Below are 23,706 nucleotides of genomic sequence, written 5' to 3'. Positions count from 1 at the left end.
CCAGTGTACCAAAGTACTAAAGTAAATGTAGTTTGCTTTGCCTTTATCTGTAAAAAAGAGAAACTTACAAATTCAGAATCAGAGGTAAAAAGTTTTAAGTGTGATTTTTGTATCTTTCCATGGGGAAAAGAATATTTTTGTCAATAAAGTGACCACAGTTTAGAATAAGTTAAGAAAACATAGGCCTGGATTGGGAAGAGTGGTTGGTAGATAAATGGATTTTTAGAAAGGCCCAATGGCTAGTCAGATGGCCGTAGGGATGCCTGTAAGTAATGAAATATTAAAGCTGGTGCTTCTGCAGCAATCTCTCTCAGTTGCTGTGTTCCACACAGGTTGCTAGAGCCCCAAAAGAAATGGGCTGTATTTGCCCCTGAATAAATTAACCAGCAGCTGTATTTTACACTTGGAATAGAACGATTTTGTGAAAATTTTTCATTCTATATGTTTATGAGCTTCTTGGATACTTAGTTCTGCATATCCAAGGGGTCACCTGGATTTTATGATAATGTCCCTGGTTAATTCGGAAACAGAACACACACTTTTCTTGTTCATTGGACTCTGATTTCCCTGCGTGTTGACACCAATGGCTTGCTCTGTTTTTCATAGACAGGCATTCCAGTTTTTTAGTGAGCTTAACAAACTTCGTCAAGAGGAAACTGGAGGTACTATTCCGATATGACACGCATTAAAAATTCCTCTCTTTCTCACTCGCATTTATAGTCTGATGGAGGATCAACAGTGTACCAATTTAGTCTTGCGGCAGAGGGACATTTTTGAAACCATTAAATCTCAAGATAATGTGCACACACAGAATTCAGCCACATAAGCTGACTGTGAGTGGGGACCCGCTAGCACTAATGTCACTTTATTCCTATTTTGCTCTGTTGTGGATTTTACCCATTTCCTATTTTCTGTGCTATCACTGGTTCTAGTCCCTGTGGATTCATATTGCCCTGATGCGAGAAATAAGACTAAACAAAATATTACTAAGACTGACAGATACTGCATCTATTATTTTTACTACTGGCTTTTTTTAATGTTTCAAAATCTTAGGCTGATCTGGGAAATTACAGTAGGCACTCGTATGAGCTGTGAGTTACTCCCGAGTGGAAGATGTGTGTGTGCTCATTGGTCCTTGCTGCAGCCTGTTTTTGGATGAGGCCAGCTTAAAAACATCACCAGACAGTTATAAAACAGGCACTCTCACCCTCCGGGCCAGATAGAAAATGGGGGAGGGTATGGGGGAAAGTTGGGCTCTCAAGGAATTTCTCTTTGGTAGGAAAGGTAACCAGGGAGGTGGGGAAGATGCCCAAGCAGATAGAAAAAACGGGGGAGAGTGATAATTAAGTGCATTTCAGGATTGCCCCAGCAGCTTTTCCTCCAAGGCTGTTATAGGGATAATGTTAAGTTCAAGTTACCCAAATAAAGAGTTGTGGGTTCTTCTTTCAATTCCTCTTTTATCACTTAGAAAAATACATCTACATCCATGTTTTGTGTTTTCAAACTGGCAGGGTTCTTTTCATTTTTTCCACAAACTGAAAAGCTATAGGATTGAGCCCTGAGAAGTGCATGTCAATTCCAAGTACTGACCCAGAGACCTTTAGCTTCATCAGCTGTGCATCAGAGTCACTGTCTCTCTCTGTCTCTGTCTCTCCCTCTCACACACAAGTATGTTCATCCCATATTTTTATAATTAGGAAATAATATTATGATTAATCAGATAATCAAAATAAGAACAAATAGAAATATTTGTTGAATGCCTACCACAGGCCAGTACAGTTCTAGGACAGGGCATATATAGCAAACAAAAGAGGCAAAAGCCTTGTCCTCATGCAGCTGATGCTAACATTTGCCAAGAAACATAATGAAATACCTGTGGGCTGAGAATAAAAACAGTGTTCCCCAACCATATCCAGATAATGTTTTACAATCAGAGGTTCCTTTGAAACTCAAGGGTGAGGAAAAGTTTTATCAGTCGAACACTCTACGGTTAAAAAGCTTTAGGTACTTGGACTCCCTCCAGAAAATAACAGATTGTATTCTTAATTCTGTTAATTCCAAAAATAAAACATAGGATATTGGAATTATGTTGTTCCCACATGAGTCCATGAATTTTCTTGCAATAAATAACACGTTCCCAATCCCTTTATTTATTGTAATTTGTGATAATAACTGTCATCATCAGAGTCATACAAAAGATATACACATCATGATTTTGAAGTGACCCTGGATTGTAATACATGTAATTTCAACTTGTTTTCAAAGAAAGTCAACCTTTTCCAGATATTTCCTTTACAGCTTCTAAGTTTGAGAAAGACTAAGTTTTCATTAAATTTGTATAATATGACTCTGTTATTTGAGCCTCTTCAACATGAAATGCTCATGGTTATGGTATGTGTACAGGGGACAAAGAGAGATCCTGACAGCTGCTAGCCTAAGAGGTCCGCAGGGCTCTTCACTTTTCTTGGCTGGTGTGTGTTCCTTGCAGACACCCTGACTGGTCAATGGCGCATTCTAGGGCATCTTTGCCTCTAGGTAACCCAACCTAAAGCTGTGGCCTTAAGTAATATGTTAATAAAATCGGCCCCCGCTTCTCAGTTGCAGGGGAGGAAGGCCAGTGTCGAAGGCCCCCTCTCAGTCTGCCTGAGGCAACTCCAGCCTATAAATTTATCTCATCACAGGGTCAAGAGGTAAACTCTGAAAACGAGACCCAACCAAAATCAAAACCCTGACTTGTCTCAACGTGAAACTCTATTCTTTGTGATTAACACACGCCATGTTCACTAGTCAGTGAGAACCAGAAGGCAGCTGGGTGGGGAATGAGTGTGTCCATAGCGCTGTGTCTGCAAGACATGGACGCAGTGGTTTCTTAGGTGATGATACAGTGAGCAGCGAAGTTAGAAGAACACTCTTACGTTGGTCGTCGGCCACAAAGTCCCAGCTGGTAAAGAAAACTAGTCTTTATTTTCTGTGTCCAGATTTAAGCAACCAATAAAGTTTGCTTAATGAGGCCAATAACAGTCTCATGCAGATGGTTTTATCTCAACACAGGAAACGATGCCAGAGGTCTAGAGTTGTCTGGCCATATGGTCTTGGGAAACTTAACAACACTGTGCCTCAGTTTCCCTCTCTCTAAGATTGGGATAACAACAGTAATCTCCTCACTGGGCTGTTGTGAGAATTAAGAGTTAATGAATGTAATGTGCCCGGTTTATCTCAAGTCCTACATAAGTTTTTGTAATTATTATCCTCTTTGTTTTTCTATTAACTGTTATAGTGCCACTTCTTCTGCGTTGAAAGTATTTAAAATGTCGGATCATCTTCTTTTCCTTTTCCTTAAAATTTTGCCTTTAAAAACAACATCATCTGGTAGTTCTCACAGATCCATCTTTACGGAGACAGCCCCCTATTCACTGAGGTTTATTCAGCTGTATCTTGGCAATTTGGTATAATGTATGCATTCTTTGACTCAACCAATATCTACTTCATCCCTACTGTGAGAAAAAATTAAATACTTCTTCTCCGTTCCAGCTTCTGCACCAGTCCTTAACTAAGTCGAAGCACACACTTTAATTGTAGAAGCCAGGACCAGAAAGCCATTTGCCTTTTCCTTCTTATGTCTATATGCAATTTGCAAATCCTCGAGTTTTGCCTTCCCTGTAGAATTTTAAACGACAGATCATTTAAGAATGAAGATACCTTTTTTATAGCCAACCACTGATCTTCAGGTCAGTGTTACCAAGTCCTTTGTTGGTCATGATCTTTGTTGGCGTAACCCGACATGGCAGGGTCTCTATTAGGGTTGGGAGCGGGGCCAGTCGGGCTCGTTGGGGAACTGTGTCCTATAACCCTGAGTTGCAGTAAACCAGGAGCTTGACTAGGGTCCAAATTGAGGTTGACCTTTGGATTCCTTCCCCTTGAATCTGCTTGGTGCACATGGCAAACATGCCCTTCCACCCTGATCTTCTGACAACTGCCACTCAGTTCAGATTCAGGGAGGAAAAGAAGAGGAGGAGTTATTTCTGCTTTCCTCCCAACCATGCTGCCCTTGGGTCTCCTAACTGGTGGCCATTGTCCTGCGGCGCTTCCTCCCATAGGACACGATGCTGAAGACATCATTCTTCACCATGTTTTCTTTACTGGCTCTAAGTCATGCCTGTCACATAGTTAATAACTTGCCAAGGAGTTTTCTTCCAATTCCCTTGCCCTTGTTCCTTGTTTTTTATTTTTACGCCAGGAAAGAAATACAAAAGAAATGTTGGAATAGAATAAGCATGAAGGGCCATCCTTTTAATTTGAATTCATCCCACATTTCTTTCCTTCTCCTCTTTTGTTCTAGTTGGGAAATTTAGGGCTCTAACTATCTTTTTTCTCCCTCTTAATTTTTTTTCCAGGCAGTATTGCAGTGTTTTTTTAATAGACTTTATTTTTTAGAGCAGTTTTAGGTTTACAGCAAAATCAAGCAAGAAGTACAGCAAGAGAACAGAGAGTTCCCATATACACTCTGCCCCACACACACAGCTTCCCCCTCTGTCAACATACTGGACCAGAATTGTACATTTGTTACAACTGATGACACGTCATTGTCACCTGAAGTACATAGTTTACATTAAGGTCCACTCGGTGTCATATGTACCATAGTTTTTAACAGCTGAATAATGACACATACCCACCATTATAATATCATACTGCCCTAAAAATCCTCTGTGCTCTGCTTGGTCATTCCTCCTTCCCTGCCTGGAAAACCCTGATCTTTTGTTTTTAATTGAAATATAGTTGATTTACAGTGTTGTGCTAATTTCTGCTGTACAGCAGAGTGGCTCAGTTATGCACATACATACATTCATTTTTTTATATTCTTTCCATTATGGTTTATCTCAGGCAAACACTGATCTTTTTGTTGTCTCCATAGTTTTGTCTTTTCCAGAATGTCATGCAGTTGGGATCATACAGCAGGAAGCCTTTGCAGATTGGCTTCTTCACTTGGTGATATGCATTTATGTTTCCCCCATGTCTTTTACAGCTCAATTGCTCATTTCTTTTCAGTGCTGGATAATATTTCATTGTCTGAATGGACCACAGTTCATTTATCCATTCATCTATTGAAGGACATCTTGGTCACTTCCAAGTTTTGGCAATTATGAATATAGCTTTTATAAACATCAGTGTGCCATTTTTATGTGGACAAAAGTTTTCAGCTCCTTTGGGTAAATACCAAGGAGCATGATTGCTGGATCACATGGTTTCTATTCTTTTGAACTTATCAAGGTGTGTTTTATAGCCCAGAATGAGCTCTATCTTTGTGAATATTCTCTGTAAACTTGAATATGTGTTCCAGTATTGTCAGATGAAGTATTCTATAGATGTCAGTTATTGATATATCAGGTTGATTGATGATGCTTTTGAGTTCAGCTATGTCCTTACTCATTATCTGCCTTATGAGTCTGTCCATTTCTGGTCGAGAGGTGTTGAAGTCTCCAATGATAGTAGTGGAATCATCTATTTCTTCTTGCAGTTCTATCCAGTTTTTCTTTTTCACATAGTTTGATGCTCTGTTTTGGGGCACATACACATTAAGAATTGTTACGTCTTCTTGAGAACTGACCCCTTTATCGTTACCTAATGCCCTTCTTACCCCAGATAACTTTCCTTGCTTTAACATTTGCTTTGTCTGAAATTTAAAAAGCTACTCCTGCTTTCTTTTGATTACTCTTAGCAGGTTATAACTTTCTCCATCCCTTTACTTTTTTTTTTTTAAAGCAAACACTGTTTTCTTTCTTTTAATATTTATTTATTTATTTGGTTGCACCGGGTCTTAGTTGCAGCATGTGTGCTCCTTAGTTGTGGCATGTGAACTCTTAGTTGTGGCATGCATGTGGGCTCTAGTTCCCTGACCGGGGATCGAAGCTGGGCCCCCTGCATTGGGAGCTTGGAGCCTTAACCACTGCACCACCAGGGAGGTCCCTGCATCCCTTTACTTTTAATCTACACGTATCTTTATTTTTAAAGTGGTTTTCTTCTAACAACATATTAGTCAGGTCTTGCCTAAAGTTAGCAATAAACATTTACAACCAAATCAAGTCCACTTGCAAATAACACTATAGTGCATCACAGTTAGTGTAAGTACTTTAGAATAATGAAATATGCCTAATTCCTCCACCATGTCCTTTGATTCATTCTATCATTCACTTCACTCATACATAAACTATAACCATCAACAATATTGTCGCTGTTATTATTTTGAACAAACTGTTATTTGTTAGATCAATTAAGAATAAGCAAAATAAAAGTTTTTATTTCACTTTCATTTGTTCCTTCTCTAATCCTCTTCTTAATGTAGATCTCCTTCTGACCTATGTCATTTTCCTTCTTGCTGAGGAACTTCTTTTAAGATTTCTTGCAAGGCAGGTCTACTGGCCACAAATTCCCTCTATTTCTTTTTTTATTTATTTTTTATTGAAGTATAGTTGATTTACAGTATTGCATTAATTTCTGCTGTACAGTAAACTGATTCAGTTATACATATATATACATTTCTTTATATATTCTTTTCCATTATGGTTTATCACAGGATATCCTCAATTTTTGTCTGAGAAAGTTTATTTTTCCTTCAGTTTTGAAGGCTAATTTCACAGGGTACAGAATTCTAAGTTGGTGGTATTTTTCTCTCAACAGTTTAAATATTTCACTCCACTCTCTTTTTGCTTGCATTGTTTCTGAGAAGTCAGGTATAATTCTTATCTTTGCTACTCTATAAGTAGGGTTTATTTTTCCCCTTGGGCTTGTTTCAACATTTTTTCTTTGTCTTTGGCTTTCTGAAGTTTGAATACGCTAGGTGTAGAATTGCTGGTATTTATCCTTCTTGGTGTTCTTTAAGCTTCTCAGGTCTTTGTTTTGATGTCTAACGTTAACTGGGGGAAATTCTCAGTCACTGTTCCTTTGGATAATAGAAATAGTGACTTCTCTTTCTTCCTTTCTCCTTCTGGTTTCTCACTATACACATGTTACATCTGTTTTAGTTGTCCCAAAGTTTCAGGATATACTGTTATCTTGTTTTACAGCCTTTTTTTCCCTTTGCTTTTTTGTTTTGGAAGTTTCTATTGTCATATCCTCTGGCTCAGAGAAACATTCCTCAGCTGTGTCCATTCTCCTAATGAGCCCATGAAAGGCATCCTTTGTTTTTGTTGCAGGTTTTTTTTTTTTAATCTCTAGCATTTCTTTCTGATTCTTAAAATTTTTCATTTCTCTGCTTTTGTCTTCCATCTGTTCTTGCATGTTGTCTACTTTTTCTATTAGAACCTTTAGCCTATGACTCATATAGTTATTTTAAATTCCCAGTCTGATAATGCCAACATCCCTCCCATATGAGCCTTATTCCAATGCTTCCCCTGTCTCTAAATTTTTTTTTTTGCCTTTTAGTATGCATTGTAATTTTTTACTGATGTCCAGACTTGATGTACCAGGGGAAAAAGACTTCTGCAAATAGGTCTTTAGTAACGTGATAGTAAGGTGTTGGGGGAGAGGAGGTGACCTATGATTGGGTCTCAACCTGTTAGTGAACTTGTGTCCCTGAGCTGTGACCTGCACAGGTGCTTCAGTGCCCCCACCTTGGGTGGACAGGATGGCTGGAGACAGCTGGATTTGGATATTTTCCTTGCCCCAACAGGCTCTGCCTTCCTCAACCATCTAGTAAAATAGTATTCTTGAGGGCAAGCCCTTTTAAAAAGCACAGAATGCTCTGGGTGTATTTCAAAATGTCTACTTTCCCCCCCTCCTCCTGCTGGAAGCCCAATTTTTTCCTCCAGTCTTTACTTTGAGAATGAGGTAGGGTTCCTGGAGATAAAATTCAAAAAGGTGTAGGGTACCCCTAAGTCTGGACGTCCTTAGAGTTTTTAAGTCTCAGGCTTGACCACACTGACCCTCCAGTAATTCAATTCTAGTTTAGATTTATCTACCCCAGTGATGATTCTCACACAGATTTCTGCTCATGGGTTTCTGCTCTGGTGAGTTGTGATTCTCTGTATCTGCCTGTTTGTCTCTGTAATTTGGGGGGCACTGGTTGGCCCTGTGACCTCTGACAAGTTAGAAGGAGTTGTTGATTTTCCGTCTCTTTAGCCTTTTACTTGTTGTTAGGACAGAGTGCTGACCTCCAAGCTCCTTACATGCCTGACCATAAACCGAAAGTCCTCTCTCTAATTTTTTATGCTCTATTTTTAGGTGTTGGTAGGAACATTTTTAGTTGTGGTTGTTACTAAGGGTCTTTGAGATTCATTCAATCCAAATTTAGAGATTTGAGATTGAAATATCTCAAGCAAACCATTTGTTTAAAAATCAAGATGGAAAATAAATTTACTTGTGTCTTTAGATAAGATTGCAAAGAAAATTGCCTCCACTTCAGTTTTCCTGCACAAAGCACTATTTCATTAAGTTCACAATGTTTTTCTGACAGTTTTTAAAGTTTTCTTTAAAATATAAAATATAGATCTGAAACACAAAGTCCAAAAGAGAAATAGATAGGAGAAAAAGAGAGAGAATAAATTTCAATTTATCCACACTTATTTCCAGCTCTCAATTCTAAATCTAACCTTCCTCAACCATCTGTAATTATGGACTATAGAATTTAGCTGTGCATGAGGGCAAATCAAAAATCCCAAGCAATGACTCAAAACCTCCGTGACCAAGCAAGCTACTTTTGATTAGGAGGTTGCAGAAAAACTGTCTTTTCTAATGCTTTGGTGTGACAATTGTTAATTCAATTAACAAGCATATTTAATACCACCTGCTTTGTGTAAAGCATTGGCTAGGTGCTAGTAAATTAATCCTACTTTTTTTAATTCATAATATTTAGTTATGAGGTGATAGAGTATTCACGTTTGAAAGCAACTTGGTGATAATTATAATGTAAACTTGTAAGGAAATGTAAATTAATGAAATACTTTACTAGATACAGCACATTGTTCTAGAATGGGTACCTTTGGGGTCAAGAGAGATCTGGGGTGCAATTCCAGCTCCACCATTTGGACAACTTACTTAAGTCCTTGAGACTCAGTTCCTCCATCTATAAAATAGGAAGTAAAAATAGCTCTTACCAGGTTACTAGGATTAAATGAGAGAACACTTGCAGAGCACTGCCATACAGTAGTTATGTATTATATGTCAGTTTCCACTCCCCTCCCTTCCAACACAATTAAGTTTCTAAGTGCTGTATTAGTGGAGAGCAGAAGTGTCCACAAACATGGTCTGTTTGGGCTACATAGTCTTTTAAGTTTTTAATTTGAATTATTTGACAATACTTAGAATTCAGATAGTTCCTATAAAATCTGGATTTCTGGTTTCTCCTGCAGTTTACGATGTCTGGGACCCTTATGGGGCATCCACCCTCTGGAGCTGAGAGGCTGTCTCCCCTTCCATTTCTCCAGTGCCCACCACTCCTCATTGCCTTAGACCTGCTTCACTCCCTTGCAGTACCTGCCTGGCTGGCCCCCAGTGAGACATTTGTGTCTGTGGTCAAAGGGTGAGGTTAATGCAGGAAGGCTTGCTGAGGACGTGGGAGCCATGTTTTGAAGGTTCACGGACACAGAGTATGTGCTTAACGGACATGAGCCTAAAGCTGTGGGTCTCCAGCTGGACCTCTGCTGGATTTGAGCAGGTTCTCATGAGTCCTTAATGGGCTTCTTTTGTGCTTAAGGAAGATCAGCAGTGGAGTGTGTAGCGTGACATCACTGAAATTAGTTCACACACGGAGGATTAGAGAGGAGAAAGATCTTTCCAGTACAAGCTTGGCTTTTGTTGGAGCACACATCTGCCCTCCACCACCACCTCCCACCAGCAGTGAGAAGCACTTTCACTGTCATTTCCTAACCTGTAAGGATTAGAGAAACACAAGCAAGAGAAGACGAAGAGGGAAGTCTGGCGAACTTGACTACATCTCTCTTCATAGGCAAAACAAAAGAAAATACTGGGGCAATTATCTGCATAACTCAGTCCAAAGCAAATTAAAGAAATTCCGGCAAAGGGGGGACGTTTTGCCTGAATGATGGTGCTAATTATCTCGGTCCTCCACTTTAGTGTTCCTGGGGAGACCTGGCTTAAGAATGCTTTTCCAGTGAGCTGGCAGACACAGAAGTGGAGAGCAAATGTACTGTTGTAACTGCAGCTGTGGGTCTGGAGTCAGTGCTACCTCTATCCAGAACACCTGTGGAGAACATCCAGGCCTAGATTCTGCCCCTTAGACTAGCGTGATTGGCTGGAGAAAAGGGGGCTCTGGAGAAGATGACCAGCATCTGCACACTGGCACCCAGAGGAGCTATGCCAGCTTCCTTTTCAAAACCTTTACAACTTTTTTTGTAAATGCATATTTTTTAAATTTTTATTGAAATATAGTTGACTTACAATGCTTTGTTAGTTTCAGGTGTACAACAAAGCAATTCAGTTTTTTATATATATGTATTATATATATATGAATATATATAAGAATATATATTCTTTTTCAGATTCTTTTCCCTTATAGGTTATTACAAGATATTGAGTATTGTTCCCTGTGCTGTACAGTAGGTCCTTGTTGGTTATCTATTTTATATATAGTAGTGTGTATCTGTTAATCCCAAACTCCTAATTTATCCCTCCCTCTCTTCCCCTTTGGTAACCATAAGTTTGTTTTCTATGTATGTGGGTCTATTTCTGTTTTGTAAATGAGTTCATTTGTATCATTTTTTTAGATCCCACATATAAGTGATATCATATTTTATTTGTCTTTCTCTGTCTGGCTTACTTCACTTAGTGTTACAATCTTGAGGTCCATCCATGTTGCTGCAAATGACATTATTTCATTCTTTTTTATGGCTGAGTAATATTCCATTGTATATATGTACGACATCTTTATCCCTTCATCTGTCAGTGGACACTTAGGTTGCTTCCATGTCTTGGCTATTGTGAATAGTGCTGCTATGAACATTGGGGTGCATGTTATCCTTTTGAATTAGAGTTTTCTCCAGATGTACGCCCAGGAGTGGGATCACTGGGTCACATGGTAGCTCTGTTTTTAGTTCTTTAAGGAGCCTCCATAGTGTTCTCCACAGTGGCTGCTCAAGTTTTATTATACATTCCCGTCTTTACAACTTCAACACTGTCACAGAAGTTATAGATCATTTTCATTTTTCTGTTTAAAAATGTATCTTTTTTTCCCAACAACTTTTGGCAATAAAAAAGGGGCAACTGGGGCTTCCCTGGTGGCGCAGTGGTTGAGAATCTGCCTGCTAATGCAGGGGACACGGGTTCGAGCCCTGGTCTGGGAGGATCCCACATGCCGCTGAGCAACTAGGCCCGTGAGCCACAACTACTGAGCCTGCGCGTCTGGAGCCCGTGCTCCGCAACAAGAGAGGCCGCGATAGTGAGAGACCCGCGCACTGCGATGAAGAGTGGCCCCCTGCTTGCCACAACTAGAGAAAGCCCTCGCACAGAAACTCAGACCCAACACAGCAAAAATAAATAAATTAATAAACTCCTACCCCCAACATCTAAAAAAAAAAAAAAGGGGGGGCAACTTACTAATGAAACCCTTCTGCCTTCCAAGTATGAAATCAAAAGATTATTATAACTACGGGCAAGAAAGCATTTGGATTATGTGGCATTTGGAAATGAAAATAAAGTTTATCCATATGGTCTAATGTTGTCAGTGTCTTACACTGCATTAATAATCACCTAATACGGGGGTGATTTTGATTATGCAGCTCATTGTAAATTCTGCTGTGTCCTAGGTTCATCAGAGTCAAGATGATTTACTAGAAACAGCTGCCGTTTTCTTGTGTACACGCTAAGTGCTTAAGCAAAATTAGAATATTTAGGGCATTATATTTTTAGTATTACGGTGCTCTCGTCTTCTTAAAGCTTCTTGCTTTATACCTTCTTCTTAAGCATCTCTAATTCTCTTCTCGTCTGTCCTGGGTGCATCAAACAACCTCCGGTAGTAAGAGCTGTAAAAATGTGTTTTACCTGTGTATTCGAATGTCAGTTTCCCTTAGGTTTTTTTGGGTTTTGTCCGGGTCTCTGTAACTTAAGATTATGAGCTTCTGGTGGTTAATGAGCATGATAGAAAGGCCAGGGTTAAACTCTGTCTCCAAAAGAACTGGAACTCTCTCTGCCTTCCAGGGCCTTTTTGCATCTCTTTCACCCAGGGAGGGAGCCTGAGGACTCACTCCTCTGCAAAACTTGGCAGGGAAGTCGACAACTTGACTTTTTTTACCTTCTGCCCTGTTGACCAGCCTTGATGGGGAGCTACTTTGGGTTCATTTGGGGTTCGGTCCAGTGTCACTGCCATCTGAGGTTCGGCAGATGCCCCTCAGAGGGCTCTGTCCATGCAGGCTGCCTCACAGCCTCCTCCCGTCCCACGCACACTCCAGCGATGCTGTCTTCACACCTCGCCTGGGTTGTTCTTTGGTTCTGCAGGGCGCCCCTTAGATTCACTGCTTGGATTATTTCGGTTTTGTATGATGAATATCTACTAGGGGGATCTACCCTTGGACCCTGAATATGGCATGTCAGGAATAATTTAGTGCAAAGTTAGTAACTGTAGAAGCCTATCAGTAAGTATATTATGACTGCATTGTACTAGGGTCATTGGCCCTTTTACTTTAGCTCATAGTAGGAGAAGTGTAAGGTAATGTTTAGGCTGTACGTTCCTAACATGACTGAGGGGTCTTTTTTTTAATTGAAGTATGGTTGATTTACAATGTTGTTAGTTTCAGATGTACATCCAAGTGATTCAGATATATATGTATACTTTTTCAGATTCTTTTCCCATATAGATTATTGCAAAATATTGGGTATGTTTCCCTATACTATACAGTTTGTTGTTTATTTTACATATAGTAGTGTGTATATCTGAACTGTCTGAGTCTGTTTTGTAAGTGCATTGGTATTACTTCTTTATTTATTTAATATATAGTAATATGTATATTATCTGAACTGTCTGTGTCTGTTTTGTAAATAAGTTCATTTGCATCATTTTTTTAGACTCCATATATAAGTGATATTATAAGATATTTGTCTTTATCTGACTTACTTCACTGAGTATGATAAACTCTAGGTCCATCTATGTTGCTGCAAATGGAATTATTTCATTCTTTTTTTAATGGCTGAGTAGAATTCCATTGTATATATGTATCACATCTTCTTTATCCATTCCTCCGTCGAGGGACACTTAGGTTGCTTCCATTTCTTGGCTATTATAAACAGTGCTGCTGTGAACACTGGGGTACATGTATCTTTTTGAATTATGGTTTTCTCTGGATATCTGCCCTGGAGTGGGTTTGTTGGATCATATGGTAGCTCTATTTTTAGTTTTTTTAAGGAACCTACATATTGTTCTCCATAGTGGCTGCATCAACTTACATTCCCACCAGTGGTGTGGGAGGGTTCCCTTTTCTCCACACCCTCTCCAGCATTTACTGTTTGTAGACTTTTTGATGATGACCGTTCCGACCGGTTTGAGGTGATAACTTGTAGTTTTGATTTGCATGTCTCTAATAATTAGCGATGTTGAGCATCTTTTCATGTGCCTTTTGGCCTGAGGGGGTTTTTCTGAGGACAGGCAGGAGATGGGTCTCCTCTGCATGTCTGCAGCTGGCAGAGAACCTGCCATCTAGAAGGCATCATGAGACACTGTTATGGATGAATACAATTAATTCCATACAAGTGATTCCCGAGCGATGGTCAGTGCACCTTTTCCATCCTCACGCGTGTCTGCATAATGAACTCTCTGTCCCAAGGAAACTGGCCAGGAAGCGGAAGGAGACAATGAGCAGCACGCGGCAGGAAATGACGGTGATGGTGAGCTCCATGGACAAGAGCTACGCGGAGCAGGGCACCAGCTGCGACGAGGCCTTCTCCTTCATGGACACGCACAACCTCAACGGGAGATGTGAGTGCTGCGCGGGGGCCTGCCCTCAGGGCAGCTCTCGGGTTTCCAGGATTCTAGGTGGTGCTGGGGGTTAGGAAACAAAACCTCCCAGAGAATTCTTAGGCCCTGTTGGTTTCTCCAGTCCCTTCAGATGATCCTGGACACTCCCCCACGTGCCACGGTTGCTTAGGAACGGTGATGTGGGCGGGGTGAGGGGACCAGAGCAGACAGCACGGGCAGCCACGGCCACGTTTCTGTAAAGACCCGAGAGCAGTGACACGGAGGCTTCCCTCCTCACCATCCCTGTTGTTATGCAGCTCCTGTTTGTAAGCGAGGCAGGTGTGCAGTCACTCGGGGGAAGCCCGTTATAAAGCAGTTCACTAAATGGCAGTAACAAGCTAATTGTTTATTTGTTTAGCTGACAAGTTCTGCCTTTATTACAGGGCTGTTAGTGGCAATTAATAAGCTAAATTGTATTTCCACTTCAGAAGGCTTATGTTTCACACCAGGTGGGTAAACGGAGCTCAGCTAATACCTTCCATGCTGCCACCTGCCATCCAGGTACAAGGCGTTATTTTAGGAAGCCAGCAATTACAGGGATTGTATGAATACAAAAAGTGCAGTCGCCGTGTCCCTGGTGATCTTCTTGGGGACCAAAAGTAAATCCCGTGTCCTGTGCCTAATGATGTGGTTCACAGCGCTGACAGGTTCAAGGTCAGAGGTTTCTTTAACGTGTGAAATCCATGCCCAAAGTCTGCTGCCGACCCTGGCTCTGCAACCAGGATGCTGGATGGCTTGCGGATGGATAAAGGACAGCTGTCACCAACAGTAATAAAGTAAAGGCTGGGGATTGGGAGAATCACAGACACACGGTCTCTGGTGCGAGAGGGCTGATCCCAGTGCGGGAGGTGTGCGCTCCTGTCCTGACCACCCACCTGGGCTGTTGGGATCTGCATCTGCCCCGGCCCCCCACCCTCTCTGATCACGCCTGCTGTGGTCAGCACCCTTCTCCCACACCTGCCTTTCCCCTATATTCAGCAAGGCTTCGTGGAAAGGCGTGTTCCTTTCTGTTCACAGTGGCTACTATTGTCCACCTTATCCCAGTTAGAGGCCCTACGTTTATTTATCCACATGCAGCCCTGGCCCGCTGGTGCGGGACTTCAGCAGACACGGCTCTCACCCCGGCGGGCAGGACACACTCCTCAACCGTGGTCATTGTCCTTTGCCCTTTCATGTCATTTTCAGTGTAGGTGGCAGAATCTGGGGTACTTCAGTTTACCACAAATTCCATCCCTTTTTTTCGTACAATTTTCTGTGCTTTTTTGTAGCAAATATATTTTCCATTTAAAGGTATGTAATGCGTTTAACTGCCAAAATAAAGCAACTTAGGATGCATTTGTGTGTGGGGGGGGGGGAGTCCTTCCCACCACAGACAAGATGAGAATTTTTGTCAGAGCAGTTATTTCTTGACCAACAGTGTGGAAGGGACCACGTGGATACATGCTCGCTCTTGCCATGATAACCCATTACTGTTCCAAATCTTCTATTTCATGGTGAAATTCCTCACGAATAAATTTACTTGGAATTGCCTACCCAAAGAGCAGAAGCCTACATTGGCAGTTTCTAGGCTTTTGAAGTTTGAGCAACAGGAGGTATTTGCCTCTGGACAGGTTGTTTAATTTGGCATTGACTTTTTAAAAAATGAATGTATCTGTGGAAATCCAAAACCGCCCATGTAGAGGGGGCTGCTGCAGCAGTGGGGACACAGCCTCTGGGGCTCGCCCGCCAGGAGGCGTTATTTGATGCTTCCATCGGTAAAGCCAATGGAGGAAGCACGGCACGAGGTGTTCCACTGTCCTCCCGCTCTCTGAACCATGGGTAGGTCTCATCCAGTCCCATCCACGGGCAGTGACCCTAATGGTAAACTTTGTCATCGTCATACTCTCTAAATGCCTTTAAATCAAAAGAGCAGTTACTGGAGAAGGAAATTTTCATGAAAAGTGTTCATTAGACCACTAGGCTTCTAGCCCCCACCTACTCCAAGCCTGGATATGTTTGAGATCTTTTAGGATTGGGAAGCAAGTAGTTTTTAGGAATGAGACGGTGAGAAAACTGAGGTTGGAGAATTTAAAAATAAGCCCGAGCACATTTATAAGAATGGGGAATAATCCATCCACCAAAGCAAATGGGAGTCGTACCTAAAAGGGGGGAAGGTAGATATGGATAGTGGGTATGGGTTTAATTCTTATACAAAAAAGGGGTGTAAAATATGTTTTTAAAGGTGAAAATAAACATAGTTATTTTGTATGTGCTTTGCACATTTTTACAAAACAAATAAAAATGTTAGCAGGTAATGGGCATTATGCTCCCTGACCCCTGGCGTGTTTTATAGGTACTCGGGGTTTTGTCCTTGTTTTTATCAACTGCTCTCTTTCTTCCTGGCAGCTTATCATAAACATGCATTATAAATGTGATACTTCTCTATTTTAGAAAAATATAACTGACAGGCAGCCTGGGTTCTGGTTCTGTCATTTGCTAACTCTATACTTGAAAAATATAAACATAGGTAAAAATCATTGTCTGAAGGGAACTGCTCCAAGAGAGTGAAAATATATTAACGTGTCATCAGGATAGAGCTGACATGCAGTAACCACAGGGCTTTGGTAGAGCCGCCCATAAACCAGCCATGTAAGTGGGTATTAGTGTCCTGATCGGGAACTCAGCATCAAATAAACCGCATAACCACATCAGAGGAGTTAGAAGTTAGACTTAGATCTAACCAGCTTGAGCACATTCAAATAATTTATCCTTGCACTTTAATGAAATTAAAGTGTTTTTAAAGCACTAATCAATTAAGATGTTGAAGAGAGTTAAACTTTAAAAATAGGAAATATCCACTTTCAACGGAATCAGATAAGTTGGATGGGATTGACTCTACCTCTTAATGACGGGGGAAGAGAAGGTGTTGTAGTTAAATCTTGAGTGTTTCAGAGGAAGATTTCAAAGAAAAATAAGCACGTTTACAAGGATTTAAAGGCCTGATAAGACAACATGTAGGCATGCAGCTTTCACGTTAAATATAGTACACAGGGAGCATCATCTTTATTTTTCATAAAACAGATCGTAGCATTGTGAAAACTCTCTCAATATCCGAAATAGGAGCAGGGTGAGGATTTAGCAAAGTACAGAAGCATTGACATTCAGAATGTTCTCCAGAAGCCATGTGTAGACACACTCTCATACTTAGTTGTAAAAGTCAGTTCAGTGTGGTAGTAAAATTCTGCAAGCAAAGGCTAGAAGTCAAAAGGGAAATTAATGAATTTCTTAATCCAAAATGGCAACTGTGCATGTAACAAAATGTTCATTGCAGCTCTATTTACAGTAGCCCGGAGATGGAAACAACCTAAGTGTCCATCATCGGATGAATGGATAAAGAAGATGTGGCACATATATACAATGGAATATTACTCAGCCATAAAAAGAAACAAAATTGAGCTATTTGTAATGAGGTGGATAGACCTAGAGTCTGTCATACAGAGTGAAGTAAGTCAGAAAGAAAGACAAATACCGTATGCTAACACATATATATGGAATTTAAGAAAAAAAAATGTCATGAAGAACCTAGGGGTAAGACAGGAATAAAGACACAGACTTACTAGAGAATGGACTTGAGGATATGGGGAGGGGGAAGGGTAAGCTGTGACAAAGCGAGAGAGAGGCATGGACATATATACACTACCAAATGTAAGGTAGATAGCTAGTGGGAAGCAGCCGCATAGCACAGGGAGATCAGCTTGGTGCTTTGTGACCGCCTGGAGGGGTGGGATAGGGAGGGTGGGAGGGAGGGAGACGCAAGAGGGAAGACATATGGGAACATATGTATATGTATAACTGATTCACTTTGTTATAAAGCAGAAACTAACACACCATTGTAAAGCAATTATACTCCAATAAAGATGTTAAAAAATAATAATAAAAAAATTTTTTTTTTAAAAAAAGAAAAAAGATAGCTTCTTTCATAAAAAAAAAATGGCGACTGTGGTTGTGGGTTTTTTTCCTTCATTTGTGGGATCAGAAAATCTTTTCAGTGATGAAAGGGGGCATGTCCTCTGAAGTACAAGTAACTCCCCACAGAGACAGTGGAGACTGATAGTATTTACTACATAGACTCGGGTAAACCTCTGTTGTTTCTTTGGTCAACAGTCTACCCAGTGTCGTTTCCCCAGGAGTGACCTCAGGGCCATATTTTCTGGTGTTGCTTCTCTACCCCCACTGACATGCCTTTTCTCTTATTTACAGCTGTGTCTTCACCATCGTCCTTTACCATGAAAACGAACACCCTGAGCACATCGGTGCCTAATTCCTACTACCCAGGTAACATAGCTTTCCGTTGTTTCATCTCTTCCTAAACCCTGAGCAGTCAGAATCACCCAGGGCTCACTTTGCTGCCCAGGTTGCTTTAGGAGCTTAGCGTGTTTGAAGTGTTGTAACCCGATGCTTTCTATGGCTTTCTGCGGGAAAACTGGGGGGGGCCTTTCATCAGTCATTTACTGTTCTTTCTCTTTTTACTTTCTCTGCATTGACCTGCTTATGATGTATGACAGACCCATTTGTGCCAACTGCAATTTTAGGTGAGAACATTTCCCTTTATCACAGTTTATTACAGGAGTAATTTCTAAAGTCAGTGGCCACTCTGTAGGAGACGCAGTTTGATGCAAGGATCATAACCCGGTCACGGGGGTGGGGGTGGTGGATGGCCTGGAGGGGTTGGGGGTGGGCATAGATAATAAAAAGACTTTCTCTAAACAATCCCCATTGATAAGAAGGGTTTGCCGTGTGTGTGTGTGTGTGTGTGTGTGTGTGTGTGTGTGTGTGTGTGTGTGCTGGGAATGATACCAAAAGGTTCCAATGAACGATCCCGGCTCCAGCGCTCTCCCTGTCCAGGTTCAGAATTAAAAGTCAGCTTTGATCCCAAGGAAAAACACAGTTTGTCATCACTCAGCTGTGTACTTGCAAGACCTAAAGTCTGTCCAAAGTGGTGACAGTCAGAAACGTGAAAATAGCTTCTTATTATTTTCACTTATTGCTAAGCACTGAAAACAGCAGTTTCAAAAATAGCGTTTTTCTAATTCTGCCAAATGCTTTGCAGAAAAATCATCACAGTAGAGCTTTGGCCCCCTCCCCCTCCTCAGAGCTACCCAGGGCACCCCCAGCATTTCAGATGTCTGTCACACAGTGGAATTTCAAAGGAGCTGCTGTTCTCAACAGCAAAACGACAAGCTGACACTTTATAATCACATGGTTTATTATGTGTCAGATGTCACCGGAAATGAAATAAAATGTTAGCCCCCATGGGACAGAATGCAATTAAGGTAGGAAATATTTCCAAACCAAACAAGCATGAGCTGCTGTTGCCTTTGAGACCGTAGCCCGAGCGTACCTGGCTATGTTCTCTATCAGTACTACTAACCTTACAGAAAAGGAGCACAACACAGATGACTTCAAGGTGTATAACCATCCCTCGCAGCCAGAGCTCCATCCTCAGCTGTGCCAGTCCTGCTTCCTAACTCTCTTTACAAGGGTTTATATCTTGGCAACATAATTTTTCCCCCTGTGCTTCTCTTTTCTCTTAAGTTGTTATGATTTTTATGTAGAGGGTGTTGGGGGTTTTTTCCCCCTTATGGTGTTTTCTGGGCTTGATTAAGCAAGTTTGTTGCTTGAGGAAAAAATGAACTCAGACAGAAGTTGAAGAATGTACCTAAAGCAGACGTTTTGAATTTGCGTCGTTTTGAGGACTAATAAACAAACCCCGCTAAAGCTGCCACCTTTTAATCCTGACCGTAAGGGAAAGAAAGCTGCATTTTTATCCTTTTCATAAGTGAGGGGCACAGGCTAATCTTAGGTGCCCGAACAATGCAATCTAAATGCAGATGACATTTGCAGAATCTCTTGATGGGAAATTTGTGATTTCTTTGTGTGCCTGGCATTCACTCCGCAATTCCTCTAGTAGGTGTTCTGACCTTGGGGGAGCTATGAGTGGGGAGGGCTGAGATGTGCATTGTCAGAGGGAAGAAAATGTTCAGATTTCACAGCAGGATTTAGATAAGCTTATTAAACAAATACCATCTTTTAAAGTTGGGGCTTTGTTATTACGAACACTAATGACATCTTTTAAAGTTGGTTAGGCTTCTCTACAGAGAGAGAGTCACTTGAACAGACAATTCAAATAGCAGAAATGATGCACATTGTGAAAAATAAGTCAGCCAGATCAACAAATAACTGTTACCGTGTTGAGCTGGTACCAACCTGCCAATGTGACAAATGGCGGTGCTTGGGGACTGTCCCTTCCATGTCACTCGGTGCGAAGGTGAATCCGTATGTTACATAGGTTATCACTTGAAACTATGCAATGAAGATACGCTGTACATCTACCCTGGCACTTTTGGGGAATAGTGCTATTTTAATTTACACTAAGACAGGAAGACGTGTTTTGTTGTGACTCACAGCTTAGCACAATTAAATCCTCGAGTGCATTTTATTCTCACAGGCTAAGGTGCCCAGCCCTAATGTATAAAGCTTTAACATGCCTTTATATCATTTTCTTGCAAAAAAAAAATAGATAGCTAGATAGATGGATAGCGAGGTAGGACCGTCGCCTACCTCAAAAGCAGCATCCATTTCAATTCAGGATTTTTCAGCTGGTTCGTTGAAAATTCGAGACAGTTTGTTAAAGAATGTAGGTAGAATGAATTCTCAGTTCTTAGAAAACCATCGGAACTTTTAGTGAGTAGCTTTATTTCTGATTTCCTCTTAGCCATAATTTTTAATTAAAAATTGTGGGTGGGTAATTTTTAACAAATATAGGAAGTTAGTGACAAATGATGTATTTTATCAGTAATCATTCTTTTTTAAGAAGTCAGAGGAAACTGATGAATCACTAATTTTGATGGAATCAAGATTTTCTGCTAGTTCAGGTGACCAAATTTCAGAACAGATATCACATCAGAAACCTTCAGTTTCCTCGTCGGCAGCTATGTTCTCAGTAATAGTGTTCTTTTCTTAGATGATCTGGTAGTGTTTAAATGCTTTAAGACGTGTCCACATAATAATGAGGTCAAGATATCATAGTGCAGTGGGGGTGATACATACAGTGGTGACAGTGGTGACTGTTCTGTGGACTTAAAACTTCCAAGAATGCCTCGCCCTGGGATCAGAGCACTGTGAGGTTGCCAGTGGATCCACGTGGAAGACCCACATGATTCATTTGGGGAAGTGTAGAAGGTCAGTCCACAGTGGAGGGCATTTAATTACGTTCATCCCAAAAGGTGCAAAACTGAGAGAGTGAGAGGCACAGAGGGGAAACTAATTAATGTTCCATGTATTTGAGTATAAAGAGCAGAACTTCCTGCTGGAGCAGCTGAAAGCTCCAGGGCTTCAGGGCTTCAGGAGGGAGCCTCCCCTACATCGTGAGCTTGGCAGTTGCCAGCAAGCAAATCCGATGAGAAAATGTCCCGGTTTATTTGCAACTGTTCTAGTAGATGGGAACATATGAATTTCTAAATTTCAAAGCAAATCCAAATGAAAAAAAAAATCATAAGATCAACTTACCACCTTTTTTATTTTGTCTTTGTGTCTTTAGCCACCTTGTAGTGATCCAGGTACCATTTCAGCAGCAGCACATAGCTACACACCTGTGTGCCACCCTTCATACCATGCATCCCAGGTGCTTTGCAATGCAGATAGGAGTGAGGTTTCAAAGCCAGGCCCAGCTCACCAAGCGCCCTTGAACTAAATTTCCTTTGGAGCTGAACTTCTCAGTTTAAACAAACAAACAAAAACCCATAGCTGAATTCCCTATTGATAAACAATCTGGTCATTTTTTTAATTGAACTTATCTTTTCTTATATGTTTTCACTCTTTATGCCTGAAATCAATTTTGATTTAATGTTCTCATTTTAAGTGACCTTCTCATTATATTTTGATGAGACAGACCCTCAGCTGTAAAATGGCTGAGGGGATTCAGCATTATAATGAGTTAACCTGTACAATGTGGAACTCTTAACCTAATAGCACCTTCCTGCATAAGACATTTTTTAATAGCTACAATTTCTGCAGTTCATTAATCTAATTTACTAGGAGTCTTCCATTAAAATATAGCCTCTTTAGGCTTATTTGACCAGATTCTGACATTAATTTTGTAATACAATTTGGTTGACTTGTTCAAGAAATTTAAGTGAGAAAATGTATGGAGTACAACTAAGACTTATTTAGTCATTACTTGGTTCATGGGGGATGAAAAGCAATTATGATACTATTTTAACCTCCTTTTCTTATTGAGTGCTTAAATTAAACACCTCCATCCTAAGGTGATGGGAGAAATGAGGCTCTGCCCTCTGACCACCTATGAATAGAAAACTTAACTGTAAAATTAAAACACAAAATAAAAACTACCTGTACTTATTCACGCAGTACTATTGCTTATGCCCTGTTTCCTTTTTCTCCTCCTCTTTTCTCCTGATATGTATCTTCTTAAAAGTGCCTATAAATGGTAAGTTCCCCCATGCGCCCGCCCCATGGAGAAGGTGTGGAGGGAATGGGGGGGGTGTCTTCTCTGTAGAACAAAGCCAGCTGGTTCTGCTGTGCGTTGGCCTGCATGTTAGCTCCTGTAGATCATGCCATGAGTGCTGTGTTGGCCCACCGTATCCTGTCCAGCTTTCTGATCCTGGAGCATGCGAAGTGACTTATCCAACCAGGTTCCTTTCTCTCCCCCTCCCGCCCCCCCAGTTATCTTGGATCTCATGTATCATGTCCACGTTTTCATTGCTAGCTTTGTAAGCCAACCCATCTTGTGCACTTTTTCTTTGCTCACAGAACATTCATACAGAGTTGATTTCCATCATCATACAAACGAGTTCACAAATCTTCGGAAGAACACAAGACTGGTTTTGCACCAGGCCTTGGTGAAGTTTCAGACTGAAACTTCGATGAACTTTAGCCCCCGAAGGCTAAAGGATTCTTACCAACTAGCTTTGGGAAAGCAAGAGATCGTTTGGACTGCTTTGTAAAAACAAAGATTCCTGCCGCATCCCTACTAGTATTGCCAATCCCACTGAAATCTCTAGACACTTAACTTTTCTTTTTTGCTGAGCCATCACGGGGATCGTGGCAGCCGTAGGTTGAGGGGATGTCAGCAGCCTCTTCTTAGATTCTCGGCGACCCCGTTGTAGCTGGTTCCCCTCATTTTTTCCACGGCCTTCTTTTCCCAGACGAGACGCACACGATGGCCAGTGACACCAGCAGCTTGGTGCAGCCCCACACGTACAAGAAGCGCGAGCCGGCCGACGTGCCCTACCAGACGGGGCAGCTGCACCCTGCCATCCGGGTGGCCGACCTGCTTCAGCACATCACGCAGATGAAGTGCGCGGAGGGCTACGGCTTCAAGGAGGAGTATGAGGTGAGCACGCACCCCGCACCTGGACTCGCCCTCCGCCCACCTGGGCGCGGCGCCCGGGGGCTCTGCGACATCTCCCCTAGCCGGTGGGGCCCACGAGGCCGCCAGGAAGGGACCAGCTGTTTCATCCCTGGATCCATTTCCATCCAGCGGTGAGACTTAACCACCAGGGGGATGTCCTACCTTAAATGAAAAGAGGAGAAATACTTCTTCACCTTTTTCTTTATTCTGCGTAAATACGCCATGAAAACAGAGGCCTGCCAGGCTCTCTTCCCCATTCCTCACCACCTTTCCTGGCTTTTCCTATAATAAAGTCTGATGTTAAATCCCAATAATTTTGAGGGTTATCTCAGGAAGA

General features: G+C 41.4%; 1 protein-coding gene across 4 annotated transcripts in view; it reads left to right on the top strand.

Moving 5' to 3' along the window:
- PTPRM (protein tyrosine phosphatase receptor type M) overlaps window positions 1-23,706 on the top strand; it is a 746,863-nt gene that overhangs the window by 579,135 nt on the left and 144,022 nt on the right. For 2 of the 4 annotated variants that reach the window (XM_082668013.1, XM_082668011.1), the window contains exons 15-18: window positions 13,767-13,918; window positions 18,197-18,271; window positions 18,502-18,528; window positions 23,164-23,351. In XM_082668013.1, the coding sequence (XP_082524139.1) occupies window positions 13,767-13,918; window positions 18,197-18,271; window positions 18,502-18,528; window positions 23,164-23,351 (442 nt within the window). The remainder of the gene's footprint in view (window positions 1-13,766; window positions 13,919-18,196; window positions 18,272-18,501; window positions 18,529-23,163; window positions 23,352-23,706) is intronic. The other 2 variants (XM_082668014.1, XM_082668012.1) reach the window with 1 other exon arrangement.

This window comes from Grampus griseus (genome assembly GCF_964374135.1).
Source record: "Grampus griseus genome assembly, chromosome: 12".
Lineage (NCBI taxonomy): Eukaryota > Metazoa > Chordata > Mammalia > Artiodactyla > Delphinidae > Grampus > Grampus griseus.
The sequence above is the reverse complement of the archived record's forward strand: the minus strand, read 5'-3'. Positions and strand labels throughout refer to the sequence as shown.